Source organism: Etheostoma spectabile, chromosome 22 (genome assembly GCF_008692095.1).
Source record: "Etheostoma spectabile isolate EspeVRDwgs_2016 chromosome 22, UIUC_Espe_1.0, whole genome shotgun sequence".
Taxonomy (NCBI): domain Eukaryota; kingdom Metazoa; phylum Chordata; class Actinopteri; order Perciformes; family Percidae; genus Etheostoma; species Etheostoma spectabile.
The window spans coordinates 428,805-450,604 of record NC_045754.1 but is presented as its reverse complement, the minus strand read 5'-3'; the positions used below and the strand labels follow the sequence as shown (position 1 = coordinate 450,604).

The following is a 21,800-nucleotide window of genomic DNA, read 5'->3' as shown; positions in this document are numbered from 1 at the left end:
TATGTATAATCATGCATTTTATTAATATGTGTTGTCCCTTTATTAAAGCTATTGTGTTGTGTCTGTCCCCCCCATAATGAATTCCTTTTTGGGGGCATTTTTAAGCCTGTATTATAAAGGACAGCTTTAAAAATATAAGGCGAGAGAGAGGGGTAACGTCATTCAGCAAAGGACTGCAGGTTGGAATAAAACCCGGGACCACTGTGCCAAGGACCAAGCCCCTGCACACGTTGCAGCCCTTCAAATTTACCTGAAACCAGACAATTTGATTTTTACTTCATTTTTTCATTGCAATGCAACATGTTCCCTCAGATGCAGCACTTTTTGATAACAAGATTCTATTTTGGATTGTGAACATGGTCTTACACTGCATTACATGTCATTTAGCTGATCCTTTTATCCAAAGTGACTTCCAATAAGTGCATTCAACCATGTACGTACAAACTCCAAACAGCAGGAATTGAGTACAAGTGAATTAGCTTTCAATAAGATTAATGTGAGTGCAATATATTCATATATGGTGTCTGTGTACATATATAGGAGCCTGGACAGCATACAGTCGGGATTTTGTTGAGTAAATAGTGTGTTCCCGCAGCAAACAGATTGGCTGATGTAGAGCAGAGTGGACGGGCTTTGGTGTAAGGTTTAACATGCAAGCTGGACCTTACTGCATAGATTGGTTTATGTGTTCTTTATTTTTTCCAGGTAATCATTCGTCACAAGTAATTTCAATACACTATTATAATCAGTTTGCAGAGACAATTAACTGGCTTGAGCTGAGAAAGGTTTTACACCGAATAAACCTTATCATTTTTGTCAGTTACAATACATCATCATTGGCTCCAAAATCATGGTTGCAGCTGTCGCCGTGGTCCTGCTGTACGTCTTATGATGCCCTGCTACGCCCTGCTGGGCCCTGCTATGCCATGAATCTCTTATTGTAACTTATGTCACCTATTTGTTATTGCCACTATTCATTACACCCCCGACCGGCCCAGTCAGACACCGTCTACCAAGAGCTTGGGTCTGTCCCAGGTTTCATCCTAAAAGGGGGTTTTTCCTTGCCACTGTCACACTAAACGCTCGCTCTTATGGGAATTACAATAATTGTTGGGTCCTTATATTATTATAGTGTTCCAGACCTTCCAGATCTGTAAAGTGTCTTTAGATAAACTCTTGTTATGAATTGATACTTTATATAAAATTGAATTAATTGACTTGGCTAATGATTAGTTACTGGTAAACAAAATGGAAGTTACTGTTAAATGAGTGACTAATCAATGGTTAGTTAATGAGTAGATTCTGATTGACTGTGATTCAAGCACTAATGATTAGTTACTGGTAAACACAATGGTTGCTTCTGTTAAATGAATGAGTAACTAATGAGTAGTTACTGGGAAACAGAATGGTAGGTACTGTTAAAATAATAAATAATAATAATAATAATACATTGACTTTGTATAGCGCTTTTTAAGGATCCAAAGTCGCTTTCGAGGGCAAGGTAGAAAACAAAACAAGGCTAAACAAAACAAACAAAACAACACAAAACAAGATTCAGGCATAGATGAAAAGGGGGGGGGGGGGGGGGGTGGAGTGACGGATAGGCAGAGATGAAGAGATGGGCCTTGAGGCGGGACTGGAAGATGGTGAGGGATTCAGAGTTGCGGATCTCTTGGGGGAAGGAGTTCCAGAGCCTGGGAGCAGCCCTGGAGAAGGCTCTGTCCCCAAAACTGCAGAGGTTGGACTTGTGGGTGCCGAGGAGACCGGCTGGGGTGGATCTGAGGGGCCGTGAAGGTTAGTAGGGGGAGAAGAGGTCAGTGAGGTGAGGGGGCCAGATGGTGGAGGGCTTTATGGGTGAGGACCAGGATTTTGTAGGTGATCTGGTCAGCGACTGGTCAACTAATGATTAGTTACTGATGAAGAGAATGGTAATTACTGTTAAATGAGTGAGTAACAAATGTTTTTTTAATGATTAGTTCCTGATTGACTGTGATTCAAGCACTAATGATTAGTTACCGATGATGATTAATTATGCATTCAGAATGCTTAACTAATCATTCGTTACTCATTTAACAGGAACTACCATTCTGTTTACTTGTAACTGATCATTATTGCTTGAATCACAGTCAATCAGGAACTAATCATTAACTAACCATTCTGTTTACCTGTAACTGATCAATAGTGCTTGAATCACAGTCAATCAGTAACTACTCTAACTCTAACTCTGTTACTAACCATTCGTTACTCATTCATTCCTCATTTGTTCCTAATACGTTAATCATTAACTACCTATTTTTTTGTATCTTATTGCAAAGTGTTACCACTAGACCTTTATAAAGGGTTTATAAGTCATACTGGTTAATAAATAATTACCTAGGGCTCTATAGATGGTGTTCATCACTTGTTTTACCTCTTTTGCTCATCAGGAAGACAATTCCAACCCTCTGAGTGACCTTTGACCCTGAGTATAAAGAGCTACGGAGCATTTGGACCAAAATGAGTTAATCTATTTTATTTATGGACATTATTTGTTGACATTTACAATGCAGACTTAACGCATATTTACGTATACATTTTTTCCAGCAGCAGCAGGTATCTGTTTTCTGTGAAAAGGCCTCTTATAAACCTTCTGTGCACTACCTACTCAGTGCCAAACAGCAGACAGACACAGTTAGATAGCTGCCACTTGCTAACACATCCGCCATCCCAACTTTATAAGCTAATAATGGTGCGATTGTAGCTTGGTCTACTCCCCCCAAGTCTGTAAGTATTGCATTGGTTTCAGTTGCTACATTCTGCACACACCTCACACAAAAGGTATGCTTTTTCTAATTACAGACAAACTTTAAAATATTCGTGCTACCCCATCTAATCAGTCTTTTACTTGTTTTCTTTACCTGTTGTAATGGCAGCGGCCCAGAACAGATGCAAATTAGACAATCTAGCAAAGAGTGAATGGATGTGCACTGGTATATATAGGCTGCAGAACTAATGAGGGAATAAGGAGCAGGTGGATATGTGGGTGGGGAAGGTCAGGTGATGGGAACGGCAGGAAAGGGGTTACTGCAGGACAGGAGGGACGGTCTTGGTCTGGAATGATATGGAGAGTTTGTATATGGCAAAGAAACAGAGTAAACAACAGATTGAATAACTAGGAATGGAGTTGTGACAGCTGTTAACTTTGACTGCCAACATACCACCTCATGTGAAGAAAGACAGCAGCGCTGTGTAGTGAGTAGAACAATTGAACTGATAGAGTTCTATGTTTCCTACAAGCACTGACTCTACTACTGACTTGAGTATCAAACACTCATTCCCTGTAGGCACTAAAGGTCTGTTGCTCTTTAGTTGTATTTGTTGACCCAACTAGATGGCGCTTAAGAAAAGGCTCAAGGAATGGCAATTTAGTGTGCTTTCAACCAATAATTGAACAGACCTCACAATTAACAAGTATTGTGTGTGTATCAAAGCCTGATTTATATTATTCATCTGTTTCATAAAGGTCAGCAGAATTTGATTGATCAATGAGACAGTTGCACTGTGACATGTTCCTTCATTATTATGAACTGTACATTATTTTGACTCAATCCCAAATACTGCTGCTTTCACATATTCAATAGAGCACCAAATGTGGATTAATCCACCTCTGTATATAGTGCCAAATATAAGCAATATATCCACCTGTTTGCAACGTTTAGAGTCAAACTACAGGGACTTTTTCAGGAAATTGCTAAATCAATTTAAACATATGACACTGTAGTATGTGTAAGTAGTTTTTAAAGATGTACATTATATTTTCATTATTGTTTAAAGTCTGCTTTGTTGTTTAATTGACAGGTACAAACCTTTTCTGTTGGCCCAGATGGTATTCCATTCTTTCAAGACTTCCTTCCTCCAAAGAGTGGAACTATAGCCAGGGTTTTCCTATTGTAAATAAATCCAATCACAAGTCAAATCAGTTGTACCTCAGTAGTGGTGTTCTGGAGCTGACCCTGACTTCTGAACAAGGAAAAAAAAGAGCATTTCCCATTGGAGCCAATAAAGTTAAACATTCCATTAAAAGTGAATACGCTTTTATCTTGTGTTACACACGCAGACTCGGCTCAACTAGTACTTTCAGATGACATTCTCCCTGCATCAAAGGTAAAAAGACACCACAGGCTCGTCTCAAAGACCTCTCCCACTGCACACCAAAGCTGCATCATTCTGACATCAGGCTGCATCGGGAAGGATGTGACACTGCACTCAGAGGTTGATGATGAGAAGAAGAACGGAGAGCCATCCGCTTTTTTGAGTAAGAAAAAAGATTAGAGCATTGAAGCACAAAGTAAGCAGTTCAGGTATAGCAGATGAACTGCATTTTCTTTCTCTAAACGTTGTGTTAATACATTACAAATGTACACCATTGCTCACTGTACAATGCTACACTGGCTATTGTGGGCTTTGGGTCTTGTTCATACGCAGTTCTCTATAAACCTATATTATATATCATAACCATGAAACCTTGGGGAGCAAGATAAGAAGAAGTGAGACAGTTTGGTAAAAAGCATTATTATTGTGGCAGTCACATTAATGAACATTGCTGAATGCACAGGCAATTAATTACTGCTTGCATCATCACCCTGGAAAAAGTGTTTAATTATTTTTTGATGCACTCTGTTGCACTCAGCGAGCCTTGTGGAGTGTGCTCAGGCTGACAAAATGGATGCTGGCAGAGTACCAGCTAAACTGTGGTTTCACTGCCTAATGGCTATTGTACTGGCAGGGCAGATGGTATTTCTTGACAGCGGAGATGCACTGAGGTCTGCTGCAGCAGAGGTGACACTGTTTCTTTTTAAAAGATTTTCTTCGTTAGGCACACAAGCTACTTTGTGAGGAAAGGATAGTGCTGTAGTTTGGGTTAAAATACCTACTTGGGGGTTAGGGAAAGATCGTGGTCATGGATAGGAGAAAATAAGCATTGACTGTGGGTAAAAAACCCAATGAAGCAAACAGTGGTCCCATGTGTCAAACTCACACGATTTGTTGACCCATCCATTCACCTTGTGCCCCCTCCTATGAGCTTTGACAAAGGGGATTTCCACTTTTCACATCAAATTCTATTTACAGCTAGTCTCGCATTGCCAGACTTATCTCTGCGGAGGAAGGTCTGGCAACAGGAGCATACACTCCTGGATAAAGAAGAAAAACTGTCAGGGATTGTTTGCATTTTTTAAACCAATCACAATTGTCTAAGGCGGCACTAAGCTCCACACGCAGCAAGAAAGTCCATGCAAAATAGCCTCGGGAAGGAACTTGTTTTGGTGGAACATTTGCCACAAAAGAAAACGTCACATTCATTATTAAATTAAGTTAGCTGTTCACAAAATACAGTAACGTGAGCTATTTAAATTAGCTGGATACGTGGTTAAATGTTATTTGCTCTTACCAGTGTGTCTTGTGTGTATTTTGTCCAAAGCTCATCTCCCCTAATTGGACCCAAATCGTCCCAGTTAGAGAGAAAGTGCCGTAAACATAATCTTTGTAAATCTATACAATCATTCCCCAAACAATCCAAGCAGGCCCACCTTGTTTAAACAATCCGGTAAACGAGTCGTTGTTGATCCAGACTAATGTACGGCTAATAGGGAATTTTAATAAACAGAAGTGAGCATAGCAGAACTCCGCAGTCCACTTCACATCTCTGCTTGAGGCAACATTCGATCGAACAATCACAACACCACAATCGCCAACCGAACTGTCAACATTGCATTGTGGGTCATGTAGGTGACATGGTTTTGACACAGAAGAAGAATGTGGATTAAAAAAGACAATGTCTCCGGTTGTGTTGCAGTCATTTTTGCCCTTATTTTCAGTCAGAGTTCAAGTTGTAAATCTGTATAGTACTCAAGGCTTGATTACCAACTGGGTAAGGCTGGCAACTGCCCTGAGACCCGAGACCCTCAGGGGCCTTGAATTTGTGGCAATACCTACAATATTCCTTTTCTTTAGGATAGCTGTTTGCTTTTTTTAAATACATATACTGAATATATTCTATGTGCTGTAGATGTAAAGTAAAAGTAAAAAATGTATTATTAAGGCCTTTATTTTTCAGTGTACATAGTGCTTAAATAGTGCATATTCCTAAATGCATATGTGCTTTTTACTACATTTTATAAAATACCCATCCATACATAACAGTGTTATAATACCACATTATAAACACCACATTTAAATTCATACATAATAATATGAATTGTTTTAAGAGTGGATGTCCTATTTCAAAGGATCTTGGTGGCTTTCTACCCCCAGTGAAATAACTTTTGGGGAAGCAATGCAATATTGTTTGTCCTTGGACTCTGTAATGGGTTAATTAAGCCAGTTTCTTTTTTTAATAACGCTTTGTACTTCCGTCTTTGCTCATGACAGACAACAGTCATAATTCACACCAGCTGCTAGAAGACTTTGTCGGATGAATGTCATATTTAGGCATGTGAACAAACAACAGATGTTAGAACAGCAAACTGTGTATTAAGAAACAGACAGATTGAAGCAGGGAAACGGCAACTAAGTCATATCTTTATCTGAGATTTAGCCGTTATCTGACACACAGATCTGTGGCTCCACTCTGGTGTTCTGGTTTGTTTGCTTATAACCCACACTGAATCAATGCTTTAATTAATCAAACAAGTATGACATGCTGTATCAGGGTGCTGGGATACAAAGTTGGATTAACATGTGACAATCTAGGAGAGGCTTTCTTGTTTTCACAGGAGGGATCCCAGATGTGTCAAGGATTTCTTAGATCTTTTTTAGATAATGAAATATTTTTATTTGGCCAAGATCGTTAGTGATTCTCTGAGAGAAGATTAACAGCTGATAAGATTTAAAAAAAAAACTTTTTTATTGAAATTTATTTATTTTGAAAGTTATTTCAAAAATAATTATGCAAAAAGATATTAACAAAATATTGCAAGTATTAACTCGCCACAATCTTCTGAACATAGCGATACTGAGAAATCCAGAGAGAGTTGTGTGGAGCTGAGTCTTAATTAGCTTTGCAGCAACTCATTTGACAATGGCTTGAATTTAACGGACGTTCATTAATTTCAAAATGTTATGCACCAAAGCTTCAAAGAGGAAATACATTATGTACAATGTTGTTAAATATTTTTTCTTCAGGAGTGTGATCCCATTGGATGGTTGATTTCTTTGGTCTAAATTAGGGCTGGGTATTGCCAATGATTTACGGAATCGATTCTGATTCACATGGTCCCAATTTGATTACATTTCCGATTGGAGTCCTGAGGAAATTACACTGACAATACCAATTTTGCTAGGATATAAAAGAGATTCTCAAAGAATTTGAACTGTACAAGCAAGCAGCAGCCCTCAAATAATATGTATAATGTGCCAGGTTACATTAAGAATTTACCACAGGGAAAAGGCATACATAAAAACATTGTTTTCAAGATCTGATTAGTCGATATTAGATCACTCAAAGTTTGATTTTAATTGTAGAAGTGGTTATTTTAAGCCAGCCCTGGTCTGAAAAATAATAACGAAAAGCTTTACACTTTATTATTTTGTTTTGTTTAGGTTTTTAATTAAAGGTAGTACTACCATGAAGTCATTCAATCCAAACAATCCAAATCCACAGCAAAGACTTAGATGAACATTGTGGAATTCATAAGGAAAATGGCAGTATCAATGTGCATTTTATGTCAAAATGATGAGGCATCATCCAATCCCAAAATGACTCTTAAAGTGCCCTCATGACATTGTGACATGGCTGGCCTCTGGGCACCAGGAACCACAGGCTATCACATGTCAACATTGGATTTCTCTGCTCAGACGACTTTGACATGACAAGAAGCAGAAGCTGACAACAGAACTGGCGCACTCGCATGCATGTGCGCGCACAGACACACACAGACACACACACACACACACACACACACACACACAGCTCACAACTTGACAAAGATTTAAAGGGGAAAACTGATGGGTTGTAATGAAAGCTGGGCGTTATGGAAAAAACAAAATATCACAATTTCTTTTTTAAACACGTCAATATCAATATTGTGACAATATTGTAGGGTTCATACGCTGACAAAATTACATCACTTTACTGTAATTTATTCTTTAAAACCAGGAAAAGACAACACGTAGGTCACATAGTGATATTACGATATCCAAAATGTAAGACAATATCTAGCCTCATATATCAATATCTGTATATAATATTTATATATTGCCCAGCCCTAGTTGTAATACAGTATATTAAGGTTGTGGGTTTGGAGTGCAGCTGGGAACCTTTACTTTGTGCCTCACTCTATTCTCATTTCTTCTCCACTGTCCCCTATCAAAAATATAGGCTTGGAAATGCCTCCCTTAATAATTACTGATGATATAGTTTCAATAATACTTAAAACGTATTTTTCTCTACAATAGAACACATACATACCCTAACAGTGGGAACATGTTAGACTGGTGTTGAAATATTTCTGGTAACAGCTCAGAAACTAAAAGAAAATATTCATAAAAAAATTCTAGCAATATTTACAGTCTATAATCTAAACAGAGTTAACAGATCACAAGTGTATCTTTTAAGTGTATCCAGGTGTAACTTTATTACTCAAAGTAAAGCTGTGAATCTGCTGTGAAGCAGATGTCAGGAGGGACCAGTGGTTATCCAGCAGACTTTAGACCAGTCACTTTAATACCTCTGCGCACAGACACTTGATTTTTTTGGAAGAGAAAAGTGATTGTCCCAAAAGGATGATCTCTGATTGGTCTCTGAATCAGTTATGAGCAGATATTAGGATGGCACAAGTTGTGCCCATTGCAACAAAGAGCACAGTGTTCTCAGTCTGCTGCAAGAGACTAATAATATTCCAGCGGGGTCTCTTCTATCTTAATGACTCAGGACATGCTATACTTGCCCTGCCTTAGCCGGGTCTCTGCTCCAACCCCACCCTCTCCCTGTTTGTTCCTATCTAATGCTACAATATTGTTTTATGGCCTCTTAGACGGGTTGTCGGAGTGTCTCCTGACTGCATAAGCACTCAAGAGTTTGACACACCCATATTAAATACGCACAATTGTTTTATGATATAGAAGCATGGCTTTGAGAGGGGATGTTTTCTATTCTGCTTGTTTCCGTTTTTTTAATAAGTAGCCTACGTTTGTTTAAAACAACAGCAAATATAGACACATTAAAGCACCAGACACAAAACAACAAACTCCACATTATTTGACGCTCATGTTTAAAGACATTTCCAAATAAAGATCCCTTGCAAAGATGCAATTATTTGTTGTTGACGCAAAAATGTGCGGCGCATTTTCTAATCAAGCGGTCAAGGTGACAGTAAGGGGTCGGATGAGGAGCCGATTTGCAGAGGTGTGGAGTGTGTGGATGCCACAGTGATCCACTAGACTGACGTCTCTCTGGTAGCGCAGAGGAAGACCGCAGCACGGTTATTACACAGACTTCAGTACAGGGAAGCAGTCGACTGTCTCTCCCGCAGAGATACAGAGAAGCGAAATAGAACTTCATCAACGACAAGCTGTAGTTTTGCAGCATGTTCCACCGTCGGCAATCTCCGTTTCAACATACTCGTCCAGCAACTGTTTGATTTTGCTGGTGTCTTGGCAATTCTTTTTATTTTTTGTGAGGAAACATTCGCCCTTTTCCCCTTTTTCGGCTGATGTAAAAAATAAAACACCTCTATATTGGAATGATGTGGACCTCTCATGATACTGTTGGATTTGTTTTCTTAGCCGGGTTTTGTGTGCAAATCGGATTCTCCTTTGAAGGTAAGAATAGCATATATTCGTAACAAACAGTCTTTGTCGGTGTCATCGTGTCGAGCTCGCTGCCCTGCATGGTGGAAGCTGCTCGGTAGAAAGTGTTGAAAGTGCGCAGTCTTTCCAGAAAAGCAAAGCAGGATGTTTGGAGGGAAATGTTTTGTATTTCATTTGAGCTATATTGTAATAAGCCCAGAAACGGAAAAGCAAGCTCAAGATAAAAGATGAAGTAGGTTACGGGTTTTTTTTACCCCACGATGACAAAAAATGCAACTGGTGATTGTTTGGAATCAAGTCATTTTCCGGTCGTGTGGAAGAGAGCGGGCGGCTGTTTTTTGTCTTGCTATTTTTTTCCATGCCAGAAAATAGAGTGTTTGTTTAAGAAATATAACTTATTCTAAGAGGCTCCTTGAGTAAAAAGTGAGCGAATAGCCGGTGATTTCAGCACCACGGACAGCTTCTGCATGCGTCTGTCCGTGATCCTGAAAGCCTAAACCCAAGGTTCATCTGACTGAGATTACCACTTTCAAACTGCCTTTGTGCTCTTCTTCCGCCATAGAGCTGCATTCTTAAATATGTGACAAGTGCGCACAAGCCCTTATATGTCTGTGGTCTCAGGGCTGTAGTCTCTTATACGCAATTGCAATGATGGTTGTGTATGGAAGTTTGCATGCACGAATATCCTCACTCCTTTCTTCTGTCGTCGCCACCACTCTCCTTTTAGATATTATCTATTTCCCTTTTAGCTTCCTTCAAACCAAACCTTTATTATTTCTTGTGGTTTTCCCGTTATGCTTTCTTGTGTTTGCCCTAAGTGGGTACAGCAACGGCCACAAAATGACATGAAAACAGCTCCCATAAAGAAATCTCAACATAGCTCGCAATTAAGTGTCTGAATAATGTAGCCATGGTGCTACTGTGCGTTATGTAAATACGGATGATGCGCTTCGGTATCTGAGAATGGGGGGGGGGGGGGGGGGTAGGAGAATCTCCTTCAATTAAAACAAGAACGCACCTTTATCAAGCGCTTGGTTTCAATAACACAGCTGCTGTCGACCGCCACATTCATGACTGCATTCACAAGCAAACCATCTAAGTAATTTATTGATAGGCATTTCTGTCCCCCATCATATCACCCCCTTCCTTCCATTCTCTTATTTGCAGGTCGCTTCACGGATCTGCCCTCCAACATGACGGTTAAGGAGGGACAAAACATAGAAATGGCGTGTGCTTTCCAGAGCGGTACCGCGTCCGTGTATTTGGAGATCCAGTGGTGGTTCGTGAAAGAGCCGGAACCCACTGAAAGCGAGGAGGAGGTCGATGCTGAAGAGGTACAAGGGACCTTTTTTTCTTCAACAACCCCCCCCCCCGCCCCCCCTTCCCTACCATGAGCTGTTCGAGTTATGTATTAAGCACAAACCCGCATAAATGGGAATACGCATCCAACAAGTATCCGGGCTACGCGCCGCAGCCCTGGAGACTATATCAGGCACTTATGGTAGAACTTTTTTACTGACCTGTTTTCGTACAGGAACAACATGTTATAACCTTAAAATATCTAATATGCCTGGAGTGAAAAAAAACTTCATGCGCAGTTAGTTGCTTTAAACTTACTTATCTTGAACGCTAAACCCCCCTCATATGTTTTGTTGTATTTTCATTAGAACTGAGGCAGACTCATTTTATCAAGACAATGTCAGTCAATCAATTCTCCCAAAAATGTGGATGTTAAACTTAAATACTTTTTTTAAATTTCAATTTTTTCAATTTTACTTATTTAATTTTCTTTGGTTTCTTTCTCTCAAATATTTAAAATAATCCCTCCAGACACTGAGCAGGAAGCAGTCCCCTCAAGAACAAAAAATAAGAACATTAATCAAGGACTTCTGGGGAAAAAATGAACTCGTTCTGGATATTAATTACATGATAAATGAAGTAAATGAGCCTGACTATTCATGAATGGATAACAAAAAAAAGTGTCTAAATCAATACAGTCAAAGCATATTCTTGTATATTGCCTCATTAAGCAGTGCATTGGAGGCACTTTGACATTGTGAAGTATTGCTGTTGCATTACTGCTGGCTATGACAGCATCTGTCGCCCCAAATAATGATTGCTTCGTTCATGAGAGCTTCTACATTAATGTGTTTACTGCATTCACATGGATGGAAATGACTTGCTACACAATGTATGGCAGGTTGCTGCATGTCAAGATTGGGAAGAGTTGGTGTATTGTCATGACAGACATCAAACAGTGCTCTTTTTATTTCTGTGACAAAGCAGGAGAAAGAGATGTGTGTGGTGTGACAGGGGGGGGGGGGGGGGGGGGGGGGGGTTGATATCCATGTGGTTTTTAATTATTTAATTATTGTTCCATTGTTACTGGGCATTCATAGTGGCATTGGCCAGGCTTTGATGTGGGTTTGATCCCACGTGACTCTTGGATGTCGGGCTGAAGTGGGCTATTGATGCAGACATCTCATTGTTACCCACATTTCTTATCATGGAAAGGCTGTTTGAAATGAAAGCCGCTGTGTGTGTGTGTGTGTGTGTGTGTGTGTGTGTGTGTGTGTGTGTGTGTGTGTGTGTGTGTGTGTCCTGCAGTGTTGCAGTTTGAATGGGAACAGAGTCAAGGCTGTGTCAGAGATGCTGCTTGTAAAGCAGCTGGTCTCCTAGAAATTTAGGGGAAATGAGTGCAATGTTTGAAAATGCAAATATGTATGCAAATATAAGCTGCATGCATGAAAAGTAAGAGTTGTTGGATCCTCGAAAGGATGACATGAAAAGAGCAACGCTGAGAAAAACAAACAGTTTTCCATTGAAATTGCGCAGCAGAAGGAAAGCAAGCATCGGGTGGATGGGTGGGTGGATACTTTATCTCCAACTCCCAACCACCCAGCCTCAGTTCTCAACTTTACAAATGGGTATACTGTAAAATCATGCTATTTTTGTCCTCTGCTAGAATCCTTGTTGTTCAATCTTTATTTTTTATTTTTTTGAACATTTAATTTAAGGCTTATCAGTTATACCACAAAGAAAAACATGTATACATATATCCAGACCTGAAACAGAAATATGCAGTACATAAATATAACTTGACTGTGGGAACATGGGGGGTGTTGGTGCAATGATAATTGACACATGCCTTTGGTGTTGGAGACCTGGGTTCAATTCCCACTGCAATACATCAACTAATGTGTCCCAGAGCAAGACGCTAAACCCCTAGTTACTCCAGGGCCGTGCCTGACGTACATATAGCAATTGCAATTCGCTTTGGATAAAAGCGTCAGCTATATAATGTAATAATCCATGGGAAACGCTATTCCAATGGGTGGAAACCGAATTCAGACAGGAATACAAAAATGACCTTGTAGACAGTTAAAAATATGACGTAACAGTCTATTCAGTTATTTCCAAGAAATAAACATTAATTAACCCTTTTGATTACTCAAATACTTTGAGGTATGCCACAGGAAAAATAGACCTAAAACAAATTAAATAAACGGTTGATTTTCTAGCTACATCATAACAAATTTGTTTCAGACTAATTTATTCCATCAACCACTCACTGTTCATTTTGTGATAAAGAGTCTTTATTCCAAACTATTACAATCAATTTCTAAGCTACAAACTTTAAGCTGCAACTGTAACATCTGCTTACTTTAGTGACCAAACCAAGGTTTCCATGGAGCTTGGGAGAAAGATTGGGACTGAGGATTCTCAGAATTCTTTTAGTTGACAGTAATGAACCGTTAGCTACAAGGAGAGTTGTACATGCTGAAGAACATGAGAAAATAGCATGATCAATTTGTGATGTTTTCCCAAAGTCTCATTTGTATTGGAGAAAAATCTTTTCCATGTTGTAACGTTTGCGCTTATTTCTGCACTGGACATGGATTAGTGAAAGAAAGAAAGAAAGAAAGAAAGAAAGAAAGAAAGAAAGAAAGAAAGAAAGAAAGAAACACACACACACACACACACACACGTCAATAGAGAAGGCTGCTGTTTGGCTCCAGCTTCCACACCAAGTGGTTAATGATTCTCTTCTCAGATTATAAATGACACGCTGCCAGTTCATAATTATGCACAAACACAGAGAGATGGAAACAAAATATTCACACCTCCGTGACAAAGAGGATTCATGTTGCTGACGGGATTTGCTACACTTGTGATATTGTTGATTCAAGTCATACAGTAAAGATACAAAGAGAGGAGCAGAGTGATGTTGGAGCATGAGTGTGAGCTTAACATTTTCTATTTGTTATAGAACATGAGCAGATTGCTGTGGAGGCAACGGGTCATCACTCTATATGGCATTTTGGCTGCAGTACAAAACAAGGCAACATTGGGTACCCTTGTCCCCGAAAAGGTATGTTCCTATAAAACAAAACTGCATCCTCAATTGGGCAAAAGTCCTAAACATAAGTGAGAATATGTGGTATTTTGGATTATAATCACACAAAGGCTGAAAAGTACCTCTAAAAAGACACAACAGAATATAATGTGGAGGATGAGTTTTGAAAGCTATGAGCAGGTGAAGTAGTCTGTTGGAGGGCTTATATAGCATGTCTTTCATTTTAAAAGCATCTTTGAAGCTTGTTGCATTGAAAGACGAAGCCATTCTTCTACCATTTTTTTATGCAGGATATAGTTTTGAAAACAACTGATGACAAAAGATGACAGTAATGAGCTGGATGAGGACTAGAATTAGAGGTGCTGTGTGTCATACACATCCGGTAGAATCTTGTCTTTGCACATCCAGTATGCAGTCAACTTTGTTTGGATGTTCTAAGTCTGTTTTTGTAACCACCTGGAAAACAGTGATCCAGGTTCAGTTATGCATTTCATAAAAAAGACAATTCACACAACTCTTGTATATTAAGCAGTAATTCCACTAACTGTATAGATCAGTGGTTCACGGCCTCTTTAGTTTGACTCCTCAAAATTCTGTTTGTATACTATTAAGATGTTTTGCCAAACATGTTTTGAAAGAAATTCAATTACTGCCTGCAAATATGTCCACTGGCAACGTTCATTTAACGATCAGGCAATCATTATTTGGGATAATTATTGATAAAGTAAACACATCATCTTATGCTTCAAGACATTGTTGATTTTCTAAAGTTTATTTGAGTGTTTCAGACAGTAACTGTAGTATACTGGAAAGTATTTGGCATTAGATGTATTATCTAAGTTTACTTTCGTTCATTCCTTCATTTCATTTCTTTCCTTCCAAAGAAAAACCAAAAAGTACATAAAAGTCAGAAATAAAATGAACGCAAATCTTATTTTTTCTTCTTCTTCCATATCTTGTGTTTCATAACCCAAACTAACACCAACAGCAAGTCAGTCTAAGTAAGAAAGTATAATAAATTAAATATAATATTGTTTTCAATAGTTTATAGAGATTAGTGTGTGAATGTAGAATGTTTGTACATGTAGAATAAGCCCCTTAGAGTGAGCAGACTCATAAGCTGTGTTGGAAACCGTTCCCTATCATGGAAATAGTGCACTATATAGTGTGTTTGCCATTTTGTAGTGGTGTTCGAATTCTTCGTGGTTAATTTCCTTCACTATGTAGTCCACTATAAAATACCCACAATGTACTGCTAATTTGAATATTAATACAATGTACATTTTACTCCTGTATGTCACAGTGCAACGCAGACGCATTTTCCCGGAAGGGAAGAAGAAGCAGAAGTTGCCGCGGAAACTTAAAAAGAAAAATGGAGCGGACATTTGTTTCTAAACAGTGGAAATGTAACATGCAACATATATAGAACATGTTCCTATCCTCCTGGTGCTAGGTTGGATACAGCAATGTAATAGAAGTTTTTTTTTTTCCGGTTTGTCTACATCCTGCTGGGCGTGGCCGCCTTCGTCACACAAACAGTGGGCGCATCTCCTGACGCAAGTCACGCAACAGCGTGTTTTCAGTGAGTGTCCAAAATCTCATTTGCTTGTTCCCTAAATAGTTCACTATTTAATAAAAGCTATATAGCAGGGGTCTTCAACATTTTTTAGGCCAAGCGCCCCTAACCTGAAAGAGAGACGAGCAGGGACTCCCTCCTACATATATTGTGTAAAATTAAGTTGCATGTTAAACTGAGCCTAAAATAACATGTAGGGTGGCCTAAAGCCTATACGCATTACTTATTATGGTGCCCTACAATAAGAAGCTACTATATATATATTCATATATCATCATATTTTAATGTCAAACAGTGGCACAGTGAATTCATAAGCCTACATGTATCGATACATGAGCGTATCTTTAAGGTTGTTGAGGTTGTTGTTTTTTACAAATAGGCTGATTTATCTTTGCTAATAGTATGTTGGATTTGTGTTAATATATATTTTTAAGTTTTGGTGGAAAAAGTTTTACAATTTGGTGGACCCCTTGCATTGATTCTGAGGACCTCCTACGGGGTCGCCTGTTGAAGATCTCTGCTATACAGGGAATAGTGAGTGAGTGAATGAGAGAATAGTTTCCAACACAGCTGTAGACAACAGATGGATGCTGGGGCTCAGTTGTGTCTTATGAAATGTTAAATGAACAGCAGCCGAATTATGATAGTAATGACAACTGCTAAAGGAACATACCTACATTTATTTATGCATAGTACATAGGAAACACAACATATTTCTCATTTGGTTTCTATAATGCTTTAATATTATTTACACATTTTGCTTACATATTGGCTTTTAATATGGTTAGGAGAAAAAAAAAACATGTTAACGATAAAGCACTAGGGTCTGTTGGAATCCCAAAAAATAAGGAAGTAAAGCCAAAGTCAACAAAATGCAAGGGTTAATCACACTGCCAATATAAGAAAAGTTCATTGGAAAGATATGTCGCTGTAACAACAATTTGCCATGAGTGTAGCAACAAACTCTGTCTAAATTAGCTCCTTTTCATTTATCCATTTTATTCATTGTAATCTTAAAAAAAAAAGCAAAATCCCTTTCTGTGATGCTAAATCAGTATAAATCTAAATCTATAACTGACTGGCCGGAAGGCACAATTAAAATTATATCTTTTTGGTTATCATTTGTCTTCTGTGTTTGATTTTCTGTCAAACTACCATGTAACTGTAAGGCAGTTTTACAGCTGACTTGAAGCCTACAATGATAAACTATATAGTTAAATACATAGTAACTTCTGATGATGTAAATCATCAATGCTGGATGTCATCCATCCAAATTAACACCACCTCCTAATCTAACCACATATCTGTAGTCTGTAGTTAATTTTGTTGTATCATAAGTTCAAGTCAGAGGCAACAACATGATGGGCTTTTACTGGTGGAATAATACATAAACACAAACACTAAATAAGCATAACCTGAGGCTTTGAATTTCTGCTTTGCTGCCTTTACCTTCATCATAGATCAGAAAGCATAGAAAGAACAGAACACAACCTCCTAGGTAATTATAATAACTGACGGCTATGTCACACTTTGTGGACAAAGAGCCCCATTTCCATGTTTTTCAATTTAAAAATACAGTTGTGAATTTCCCTTTTGGTTTCAAACCCTAAATCCCTATTATTTTCAAGAGGTGGATTCAATTCTTCCCAGGGCTGATCTCCCTTTTTTATCCAGCTAATCCGTCCACTATTGTTTGCCATAAGATCAATTTATTGAGTAAATCTTTACAACCCTGTCCACTGGTAATTCTATTTGGTGTGGGATTATGTTTGGATATAAGGAAACAACAGAGAAGAGCTGGGTTATATCTGTGAAGGTAACTGTTCTGATCCTCTCAGCCACTGCTCGTCGTGTATCTTTATTCCTACCTAGTTTAAGAATAAATACATACAAAATAGCGAAGAATCAATGTAATGCTTTTTGTGAGTGGAGAAAAATCTTTGTGTATCTAGAATATCAAAAAAGCTAAAATTTGACAGTATGAATTTCAAAGCTGGATCAAGCTGAGGCAAAAAAAGAATCAGAGATGTTGCTAGACACTCAACGCATATGTGGGCTGTTTAAAAATTCATACTGCATTTTCATTCCTGAAATACCGCCTGGAGTGCATAAATGGCTAGGCTGCTGGATTCAAACCTGGATTCACCTGACCTGGGATATGTTAAAAGATGGTGTGATGTGTCTGCAGAAGTGAGATGAATTAAGGAAAGGTAGGCGGACATGATGCAAAGCTGCCCTCTCCCAAGCCCGGCAGCGGAAATAGGGATCAGCCTTGGCTTTCAGGTCAGAATACAAATGACCATTACATAAAACATCCACCGGCGCACTTTGACCAAACTGCACTCAAGCCACTGCAAGCTTTACCTCTCTTAACAAGTGAGTTGATAAATCCAGTGGGTGTAACAGCAAGGAAGCATAAAATCCATTGGCTGCCGTGCTCTCTGAGTGACCTTACTGTCTGCTTCTCCGCCCCTCCATCACTGCGTAACTGCAGCTTGTGCAGCCTCCTCCAACACTCTCGCTGAGATAACTGCATCAAGAGTCGATATGATGCACCAGGCATAGTCCTGGTAACTGCTCTCATCAGCCCTGTCGCCCCCCCTTATGTGCACACACGTCTGTAATAATCATAATGGTTTCCAAATGGTTTGCGGTAAATATGATTTCCCCACAGGAGGCTGTGTTTTTGTGTGAGCATGCACCTACACATAATAGAGCCTGCTGCTTTCATTTTCAACTAGTGGACTGTGGACCACTCGCTGTCAGGCTCCACTACAATCATCAGTCATGGAAGGAAGGCTTCCTTGAAATTACTGAATGCTGGTGCATTACTGCCTTGTGCTGCTGGAACACTGGCCTTGTGTTGCACTGCACCAGTGTCACATTTGTTTTTGCAATAACATTTTTTAATTATTTTTTAACATACAAAAAACATACAACTTGCAACATGAACACCCCATCATCACCACCCACCCACACAAAAATTAAGAAAAAATGACACAGAAACCACAATATTCCCTAAACAAAATAAACTTATGTGTAAATGACAGCACCATAAGCCCATCATTCACATTTTTCCCCAGCAAAGAGCTTCCTAGGAGCCCTCCAGAAAGCTCAGGTACGTTCCCCATTTTCTAGTATAGACATCCAGTCTGGCAAACCGTTTATATGACCGCCACCCTACTCCTGAATTGACGACACCCCCTCATTAATCAATCCTCTTAAAATAATATGTGTAGCTATCATTAAACTAGTCTGGACCCAGCTTCTTATGTGCTTGTCCACCAAATTTAGCATTGAACCATCTCCCAAAACAAATAGTGGTTTTACCTCCTTCCAGCCAACTAGCTTAAAGCATTTCAGACATCATTTTCGAAAACTAATTCATGATAAAGAATTTGACATTGTAAAATCATTGTTGATGAAAGGCTAGGAGGTTTAAATTGCATGAAAAGACCAAAACTACAAATGGCTGTTTTCGGACTCATTGGTTCATGTTGAACACGTAAAGCTTTAACATCCAATTGAATCCCAAATAATCTTTTCTTCTTGCAGTTAAAAACAATATCATATTTTTTGGTTGAAAGGAAGCAGAAATGGGCTGAAATGGGAGATTCATCAGAAATGCTCATTTACTTCTGAACCATAGTCTGTAAAAAGAGATGGACGATGCGTCTCCACGTCCTCCTACTACACCAAAGTGAAGTCACCTTGTAATTTTTCGAACCAGACTCTTCCCAGTAGTGATCTGGTGGTCTAGCTGCAGTCCCACCCATACACCCTCCTGACCAATACAAGTCAATCCCAGCTGTCAATCATGACGTTAACAAATGTTATAGAATCCAATATCTAATAGAAAATTTAAAATCAGAATCATCAGAAATATGAACACTTACACAAACATCAGCGTAATAAGAACTACCTAAAATGCCAAAAAAAAATCTTTGAGAAAATGTATTTGATGCGTACTTTAACTTCTTAGTTTGGCCCATGTCCCATCTGCTAACATGGAGGGTGTGGGGTTTAAGAAATATAGTGCAGCCAGCCACCAGGGGGCCATCAATATGTTTTGGCCAGAGAATATACTGTGGACAAACCTGTTCTGGGAACAGATTTTATTAGCAGTGGTACTGAAGAACAAGGGTCCAATCTGTTCAGAAACTTACCTTCACATTCACTTTTGAGCTGTTGTGTTAGAAACTGACTAACAGTACAGGGTTTTTTGTTTAGTTCCTAATTCAGCACGCCAAGGTTTGTATTGCAAATATTAACGTAGATCGTTGGGGGTTACCTAACTCCAGCTGGGGACCTTTCATATTTTACTTTCAGCCTCTAAAGGAACAGGGTGGTGTACAAAGTTGCTAACGTGCTTAATTAGCTTAAACAATTGTTAACAATTACAAAAATGTTTGTTCAAAACAAAATCCGTTGGAAAATTACAGAAACAAATATTTAATTACATTTTTAGAAAAGGTTCAGTAATTTACGGAAATAGCCACTATAGTTTTTAAAAAACATTACTCAAACAGGAGGTAATTGTACTTTTTTCAGTGAAAAATTAATCAACATTTAAATCTCAAGTGAGTATTTGGGGTTTGTGTGGGTGTTCATGGTAATGAAGGAACATTTCACCCAATGCAACATAGGCTCGTTGATGTGTTTAAATAGTTTTTGGACAACAATGGAAAGCCATGGCACAGAGGAAGACGATACATCAGGCTTTGGACAAACACATAATATTTACACAGTATAAGTATACATACATTTATTTTTTCATTTGGATCTTTTCATGGTCAAAACGTGACAAAAAAACATATGCCAAGGTTTTCTAGTTAGAGGGCATTTATTATCTTATGAAGACAATGGAGGGTTATGGAATATGATTGACTGCTCTGGTGTCAGAGAGATTGACAGACAGAGCCGACAGCCGACTTTGCAATATCTCACGAAAAAAAGCCGCAGCTATGCTTCTCCATATTGAAAAATATGATTCAGATGCCTGTCTGCTTTTCTCTTCTTTGAAAATCAAAGAATGACTCATTGGTTTGTCACGCAACACAAACATAATGTGTTTTGAAATGTGAAGGTCACAGAGACTTTTTTTTTTACTCTTTCAAGGATTTTATTTGTGTTTGGATTTGCACAATTTGAATTTGGTTTGCCTTTCATGGTATTATGACACTCCTCCAACTCTGGAAGTTTTGTACTTTTTGGTCTGCACCATGGCCTGATTTTCAGTGTTAAATAAGTTAAACATATTTAGAAAAGCATTTGCACTGCATACCGTACATTTAAATCAGGAAAAAAGTTAGGGTGCTAAGGCTGCTGTAATTTTCTACATGTATCATTATATATTAGAACAAAAAAACATGTATCCTATGTGCCCAGAGACTAGTATGATAACAGTGAAAGAAATGACTGCATATCAGAAACTACATAGAGCATAATGGTATCTATGAACTCATAACAAGGTGAAAATCCAAGATATGCACACATATGCAGAGTAAAAAATTATAGTGAAGACATTTAAAAAACACATTTTTTATCTCAAAAAGAGAAAGAATCCTGACTTAGACTTTTGAAGTGTGATTTGTCATTTAGTCTATTATACTAAATATAATTTTTAGGCACAAATGGGTTAAATGGCTCTATTGTTGGATCCAGGGCAGCTTCAGCCATGTTGAGCCCATTTGTGTGCTGCAGAGGAATGAAATGATGGAGGGTGGGATGAAGGGACAAGCAGATGGAAAAAACATATGGGAGGTGTGATGCAATAAGGATACAGGATGCCTTTGGGGAAATATCTGGAAGAGATTCATACATGCATGCAAAACAAATCCTCATTTACTGTCCCATGTGTATTTGCACAGCTCTGTATATTGGCAAGACTGAGTTACATGAACACATTAGACTCACAAAGCATCACAAAAATGCTGTAACATTGAAGCAAGCGCAAGCTTCTTGTGAGGGGAGGAGAGCTAACAGTAGCTAGTTAGCTTAGAGACTCATTTCATTAGCATTTGGAGCGCACATAAATCTTTACCGTCTGTTTACTGGCAGTATTATATCATAACACTTCAT

The 21,800-nt window shown here is 38.7% G+C and overlaps 1 protein-coding gene and 1 long non-coding RNA gene across 2 annotated transcripts in view; both read left to right on the top strand.

Moving 5' to 3' along the window:
* Window positions 1-1,585: 1,585 nt before the first annotated feature.
* On the top strand, window positions 1,586-8,669 carry LOC116672383 (uncharacterized). Its single transcript, XR_004327542.1, has 3 exons — window positions 1,586-1,822; window positions 3,011-3,018; window positions 8,658-8,669. It is a non-coding gene; the product is annotated as an uncharacterized LOC116672383 (long non-coding RNA).
* Window positions 8,670-9,350: 681 nt separating this feature from the next.
* The window catches only part of vstm2a (V-set and transmembrane domain containing 2A), a 122,085-nt gene continuing 109,635 nt past the window's right edge, over window positions 9,351-21,800 (top strand). Inside the window, exons 1-2 of the mRNA XM_032503981.1 lie at window positions 9,351-9,798; window positions 10,954-11,120. Of these exons, the coding sequence (XP_032359872.1) occupies window positions 9,720-9,798; window positions 10,954-11,120 (246 nt within the window). The 5' untranslated portion in view covers window positions 9,351-9,719. The remainder of the gene's footprint in view (window positions 9,799-10,953; window positions 11,121-21,800) is intronic.